The sequence below is a fragment of the Gouania willdenowi genome, unplaced genomic scaffold, assembly GCF_900634775.1.
Source record: "Gouania willdenowi unplaced genomic scaffold, fGouWil2.1 scaffold_410_arrow_ctg1, whole genome shotgun sequence".
NCBI classification, from domain to species: domain Eukaryota; kingdom Metazoa; phylum Chordata; class Actinopteri; order Blenniiformes; family Gobiesocidae; genus Gouania; species Gouania willdenowi.
In genome coordinates, this window is record NW_021145172.1 from 35,295 (window position 1) to 43,051 (window position 7,757).

Below are 7,757 nucleotides of genomic sequence, written 5' to 3' on the forward strand. Positions count from 1 at the left end.
TATACTTCAGTGGGAACGGTCTTCATCATGCTTTAGTATGTAGTCGAGTATTCACTCATTGACTTTGTAGTGTGCTGTACGTTAGTGTACCATTTTGAACACAGCCATGGACTCAAATGTGCACATGGATACATTGTGGGGAGTATGTGAGAACCTTTATTCATTTACTTTTAAAAAATTAAGCCATTGTGTTGTGCAATAAAAATATTATTTCACACCAAAATCTCACAAAAATATGGATAAAATATAAAGTCACCTGCCAGACATTGAAAAGAAAAGAAACCAGGGGCATATATTTACTTGTCATGATTATATAGTGTGACTAAAAAGGCTCAGGGCCTAACCTGACGACAAAATCCCCGGAGTCGTCTCTGAAAACATCATTGTTTTCAAAGACTGATACAGCTGATGTAGCTCAATTCAAAAACACCAGAGGTGAAAAATCATCCTGGTTGTCATTTCCAAGAATACGTTTTAGAAAAGGAACAACTTTGAAAAGATTGATGTGGAAATCTCTGGAGCTCGCGTCTGAATTGACCAGGCCTCCTGATTGGCAGAGTTCCTTTGTTCCCCAGCTGACCACACCCACCTGTGAAGAGACACACCTCAGAGTATGGACAAAAGGGGAAGAAAGAAGTGAAATGAGTCGTTCCCTCTTCCGTACACGGTTGATAATAATGGTTAGGAATTATATAGCAATATTTTAGAGGAGACTCAAAGTGCATTACAGAAGTTACAGAAACCATGAATAGTCATCCTATCTCCTTTCCTATCCACTTTTCCTTAACCCTGTGGGTGACATCACAGGGTTAAGGAAAAGTGTTAGGAGACTTCCTAAGGGAGGTAGGGAAAGGCCATCACATTGTTGGTGATGTAATAATCCGAGTTAGTGCAAGGTTAGTGACTAGGGATGTAACAATTAATCGTAAGGCAGTTAAAAATCGATTCATAGATATCAAGGTTCATATAGATGCTGTGAAAATTCAATTACAGTACTTTTTTTGACCAGCAGAGGGTGCTATCCAGAATGGTAAATGGTAAATGGACTTGATTTTATATAGAGCTTTATCACCACTGAAACAGTCTCAAAGCGCTTCACATATCAGCTCATTCACCCAATCACTCTCACATTCACACACCAGTGGGACAGGACTGCCATGCAAGGCGCTAGTCGACCACTGGGAGCAACTTAGGGTTCAGTGTCTTGCCCAAGGACACTTCAACACATAGTCAGGTACTGGGATCGAACCCCCAACCTCTCGATCAGAAGACGACCCACTACCACCTGAGCCACGGTCGCCTGAGCCACCGTCGCTGGAATGTTGACGGGGCTGGCGGAATCTGCTACTACTCTCTTTCTAGCCGCCTTCTACTCTTAAATATGTAGTGATTCATTACCCCTTTAGCACCGAAAGAATATCTAATATTATGTGAATATCTGTAAAAGTCACGTTTTTCTATTAGCTCTGTCTGCTAGCATAGCATCTCTTCTTCACTGCACAGAATAGCTGCATCCCAACCGACCACTGGGTTACCAGCGCCCTCTGCTGGTCGAAACAAATATCTGGCATAAATACAGGGCAATGACTGTTTTTTTTTTTAAAGTCCAATTGTTAAGGAACAAAATACATTTTCAGTTGCACTTTTAAATAGACAAACAACGATTATGCAGTTTTGCATTGTTTACTATAGAACCATAATTTAAATTTATAGGCTTCTTCTTTATTTGTATTATTCCTTTATTTATTTCATTCAAGATTTATTTGTAGTAAAATTGCATTGCATAGTTTATCAAGAGATTCTTTTGACAATGAAAAATAAAAGGAAAATAGTACAGTGTTCCCCCCCCCCCAAAAAAAAACAAAGGAATATTTTTCAGTCATTTATGTACAGTCCCATTATGTAAAATAAATCGTGAGAAAATTGTATCGTGAACCCAGTATCGTGAATCGTTACATCCCTATTAGTGACGCATGCCGTAGTGGCAAAACTACAAATTACCCAAAATGGACTACTACAAGCCATTTATAACACTTTCCTCTGTGCCTCTAACCGCTGATATAATCTCCAATATCTCAAGGTTTGAATGTAGGCTACAAGGCTACGAGGAACTAAAGTGAAACTAAAAGAACGTCACATTGCGAATGGTTGCTCACACTCACCTTCCCATCAGAAATCAACATTAATCCAAAAAAAGTATGATTTTAGGAAATTCTTACATTTATGCTAGATACATGCCTACATGACAGTGTAGGCATACACATGTACAACTGCACAAAGCATTCCTAGGTGAATGAATTATGTTTCCATCAATGCTCTGATCAGCGGGTCCATTTAAATGTTGTCGCCGAAAGGAATTGTGGGGCAGCATTATGTGATCTCCTTTGGTAAAGGATGCATCAGTGTTTCCCAGGCTAAATAAGGTTATAAAAGAAGCATTGAGCCTCCTTTCCTTGGCTTTTAGAGAATTGGAATGCTCCTTATCATGACCGCCACTTAAACATTTCTGGGGGTTGAGGAAAAGTGGCTACAAAAGGAGATGGGAGATAATTTACGGACGAACCCCACTATTCATTCACACCAGTCATACCAGTGGTGGTACAGAAGTGTGGCTGCCATTTTGTGCCTACGGCCCCTCTGACCGCCACCAACATTCATGCACAATTCATACCAGGCAATGTTCCAATCCTCACCTGTACGGTGCGATAGTCATAGTCCTTGAACACAGCACCACCAGAGTCACCTATAGCACACACACACAGACACACACACACACACACACACTCTCTGATTTGGCCTACATTTTGCATGCATAAGCTAGAAATGTTGCGTGTAAAGATACCTGTACATGCTTTATGGTCAACAGTAGGATATTGGCCACCAGTGCAGAGAAAGTTCTCAGTTACAGGAATTGTGACATTGTCTGTGTTTACGTTTGGTGCTTCAAGAGCATGTTTAATGCATTCGGGTCTCTGTTTGGGAGAGGTACCAAAGTTCTTTAGAAATGTAAAAGCAACACATGTACACAATAAAAGGCCGTAGAGTATTTACTCACGTTATCGCCCAACTTAGCCTGCACATCTTTTACGAGTACTTCGTTCACTGTGTCATCATTCACCGACGCCCTGGTGAGGAAACTCAAATGTACAGTGTCATCACCGAGCAAAAGTTCCTCTGTGAACAAACAAAACACACTCACACTTCACCTCAGGTTGTCAATGATCAACAATTTAGGTCTCGGTTCCCAGAGGAATTACTCCACCTTGTTGTTTGCAGGTGGAATTTTTGTCCAATCTTAGAGCATCTCTGGTCTCCGTTGTGCAAGGTATGCAAATAGGTCTGAAGACGAAAAGAAAGATGCAGTGTTTACATCTTTTTTTAAATGTTTTTTTGATTTCTTTGATTTATTAAACAATGAGGCCTTGTCATTATCTGAGAAAATAAGTTAGGGTCTCCAGCAGCTTTATTCCTAATTAGAAGGTGTGGCCAAAATTTGGACTGGTTGTGTGTTTGAATCATGGACATCTTACCGCACTGTATCAGCGATTACAACATGTTCCTCGAGTTGAATGAGAGCCACATCATAGTCATAGAACACCAGAACACCCTGTTCTTTTCTGGCACCGGGGTCAAATTTTTCATGTACGAATAAATTTTTTACTCTTCTCACTGTAACCACAAAAGGAATTGGTATGACTTCAATTTACTGTAAAACAAACCTAGAAATTGGTAAAATGTTTGATATCATGCATTGTCAGAGATGGGCAACTTTTAACCCAGCATGGGCCACAAAAATGTATATGTCTCATCCGAGGGTCACATTATTAACATTCATGTCTACATTTAGAATAATGACCAATCTGAGCATTAACACAGGAAAGAACAAAGGGTTTAATCTGTTTTTGTTTATTTTTCTGTTATTTCTGGAGTCATTTTGTGTACTTTTGTTGTCCTTTTAGTTATATTATTTTATAATTTTGTGCATTTTACTGCCAGGATGTCAGTTGCCCATGTCTGCCCCAACATCAACCCCCTTACAACCTTTTTTAGATGCCTCACTGATCAGATGAGTTTATCTCACCCGTGTTCTTTCCATCACTGATTTCTACTGTGACGTGCTCAGGTCTGTCCTGTTTCCGGAAGCAGTGAGCAGCAGTCAGGATAAAGTTTGATGTTACCAGTGAGCCGAAGCACTTTGTTAGGTCTAAATACGTTAAGACCGTTGCTAAAATGTGAATGTTGGGTCTAAATACGTTAAGACCGTTGCAATCACAACTCAGGGAGAAAAACACTATCTGACTTAAAAGGCGACCAGAGGCAGAGAGGTGCGAGCTGCAGCTCGGAGAAAAACCCAACAAAAAGAGACACAAAAGTCCGATATAAGTTGGATTGCTCTGATGGTGATGCCTCAGAACCAGGTATTTATTATAGAAAACATAGACCACACCCAGAGGGCTGTGCAACAGCGCTCTGGGTGCAGGCTTAATACCATATATGGTAACACGAAAACTTTGGGGGAGAAAAAGGCTCATATGTCCCTGCAGTGGGTCACATACCCCCACACTGGCCCAAACTAGTTTAAACCAGCTATGGTGGACAATGGATATGTTTTGCAAACACACACACACACACACACACACACACACACACACACACACACACAGTTAATCATGGATAATTTCATATTCTAACTATCGTTTAATCATTTAACTATAACTAATAAAGTAATAAAAACCACACAGACTATAACATATCTTACATATCCGCCCTGTTGTGGGTTTGGAAAACATCAAGCAGACGGGCGTCTTCACAGGTTTACCCGGTGCCATCATAGGACCAAAACAACAGGGATGACCACCGTGAGGTGGGGCGAAAACCCGACAGCTAGTACGGGAAAAATTCCCCACCGTCCCCCCCTGCTGGGGCGAACATCGATTCTGATCCACGGTGATCTGGAGACAGTTCAGGGTGTATGTACAACTGATGACCCAAAACCATGGTGTTGAAAATAGGGCTTTAGGTCTCAGTGTGTGTTTGGAGTTGGTAAGGGAGGGTCAGAGGTTACCAGCACATAACCCTCCAGTAGCAGTGAACCTTTACCGCTCACTGTGATGATGGGAAGGTGTGGCAGGGTCTTAGTCCATCAATGGGGCAGATGGGGAGAGACCCATAACATGGAGTTGGTACTCTGGGGAGGCCTGAACCTGCATAGCACCGATGATCATGTTGTCTATGCCTTTCTTCACACAGGGGACGATGCAGCAGCAGGCAAGACCAACGACCAGCAGCACAGCCAGAAGAGGGAGACCCAGACGTAGCAGGAATTGGAACCAGGAGCCTTGGAACAGCCAGTCCCACCCGGATGAATGGACATTGGACTCGTCAGCTGACATGGCACCTTCCAGGTTGCGGAGTGTTTGCAGGGCGTCTTCGATGGACTCCGAGGAGTTATTAGGTATGTATGTACAGCAGGTAGCACCCACCATAGCACACACACCACCTGTGGAAGCTAAAATCGTATCTAAAGCCATACGGTTCTGAATAGCCATTTGCGCGGTGGCCGCTGTTCTAGCATTCATTTTGTTATTAACAGCTAAAGATGCATTAAGAAGCATGTGAAAGCGGTATTGGAGGGTCTCTACCATAAGGGAATTCTTACCCACGCCTATATTAGGGAAAAGAGCATGAACGACTTTTTGACTAGTTGACCAATATCTATGTTCGGGAGGGACATCTGAGCCCCATATTGCATCATGAGGTGTGAAGGTTATAATCTCACGACGAGAACGACTAGGCATTGTCATATGAACTATGAAAGACCCATCTGTGACTGCTACTGGTACACAAACGGCTGACATATTAATTGGAGGGGAAGGATAAACTTTATCACCGCACTTCAACCAAACACCGTCTCTAGCAAACATTGGGACAACCGTACGAACGTTCTGAACGGTAGCACAATGGTTTATGTCTACTGATGGTAGACCTTTGGTGTTAGTTGGTGGACCATTAAATCGTACGCATAAAGGATAGCAGTGAGTATAATTACCACAAGGGACATCATTCGTGTTTAGGTGTTTAGCAGCCTGACCTAGGGGTTCGAGGGTCTTTAGCACTGGTAGAACAGGAGGGCACGGGGTCGCGGACTTATTTTGTAAACATTCTAGTACTTTCTTTGAGTCAGGGACTGGAAGGGACGCAGACAACAAAGTTGGGGATTTTACAGCATGCGGCAGATGTGAGCAAACATAGCAACTATCATTAGTTACTGTTCGTGCAGATAGTTCTACCATACGGTACCAAGAATTAGCGCGCAGACGATGATGGACGTGATTATTCTGTTCAGACAGTAATGCGAGTAACGAGTCAGGTTCTTCTGTTGGCATAGGTTTTGCATTTATAACTCGTATATTCTGTCTAACCTCAGGTGATAACACTATGTCCATGCGTGGTTTAACTACAATGGGAGTGGCCGGAGGTGTAATACAAATATCCACCCAAAAGATGGGATCTGTTCCTTGTACGTCAGGGCCGAATCCCATAAGCAAACAAGACGGAGGTACCGCGGTGGTGTTAACGGTTAGGAGTAGGATTTTTTGTTTCTGAACAATTGTTTTTCGCAATGACAGATATGCCGCTGTAACGGTACGTGTAGATGGTGTGAGGGGCCATGTAATAGGGGTGTAGCTTGTATGGAGGAGTACCTCAGACCAACCATGAGTAGACCATGATTGGTCTGCTCCCCGGACTTGCATGTACCATTCATAATTTACATAGTCCTTACCATGTTTCCATGGTGTGTAGCCTTTATTAGCCAGAGCCTCTAGTGGAATTGTAACGTCACTTAAAATGTCCGGTATTTGTGGTATGCACATAACGAGGTTAAAGCCCCCGGGGCATCTACCTATGTAATCATACCAAGGTGAGCTTAGAGCCCCTGCTAGCACTTCCTGGGATCCCACGAGGAGGAGGAGGAACAACAGATCCATCTCTGTGTTACTAGGGTGTATCACCTGCTGTGGTGGGTTTCTGTACCTTTTTTCCCGTGTGATTGGTGTATCCACGTCTGTCTTTCAGCTATCTTAAATGCAGTTGGTGTGGTTAGCAGAACTGTGTAAGGGCCGTCCCACCGTGGAGTACACCAGTGTTTTCTCTTAATCACCTTGATGAGGACCCAATCACCAGGACGAAGGGGATCTGAAACAGGTAAAGAGAGACTAGGCAGTGTATTAGCTTCAACAATTTCAGCATCTGTGAATAATTTAACCATCCATTTTGTTATTGGATCCAACTCTCCCTCCTGATCCTGCACCCACTTAGAACTGGTGAGGGGTAGGTGAAAAGGTCGTCCTGTGACAACCTCAAAGGGGGTCAAACCCTGTGTGTTTGGTGTTATGCGCATGTACATTTCTACCAGGTTAACACACTCTGGCCAGGGCCTGTTTGTTTGTTCTACAGTTTTTTTTAATCTGTTTTTAATGGTACCATTGTTGCGTTCTACCAATCCAGCACTAGCCGGGTGGTAGGAGCAGTGATGTTTTAATTCAATGCCCATGGCCTCTGTCAGCAGGAGTATTACTCTGTTAACAAAATGGGGTCCATTGTCGCTCCAAATCTGTCGTGGGATGCCATGTTGAGGTATTATTCGTGTCAAAAGGGCCTTTGCCACTGTCATTGCATCATTTGTTTTAGCGGGCACTATGGTGACCCATTTTGAGAATGAGTCCACCAGAACCAAACAATACGTATACCTCTGA

General features: G+C 42.9%; 1 protein-coding gene across 1 annotated transcript; it reads right to left on the bottom strand.

Annotated features, from left to right (window-relative positions):
• Positions 1 to 364: 364 nt before the first annotated feature.
• LOC114460152 (complement factor B-like) lies at positions 365 to 4,163 on the bottom strand (the record flags this gene model as incomplete). The annotated part of the gene is made up of 7 exons (XM_028442192.1): positions 365 to 589; positions 2,694 to 2,743; positions 2,843 to 2,972; positions 3,056 to 3,174; positions 3,263 to 3,339; positions 3,531 to 3,669; positions 4,082 to 4,163. Coding segments are annotated over 7 exons (771 nt in total), but the record flags the coding sequence as incomplete, so codon positions are not given.
• Between the last annotated feature and the right edge of the window lie 3,594 nt (positions 4,164 to 7,757).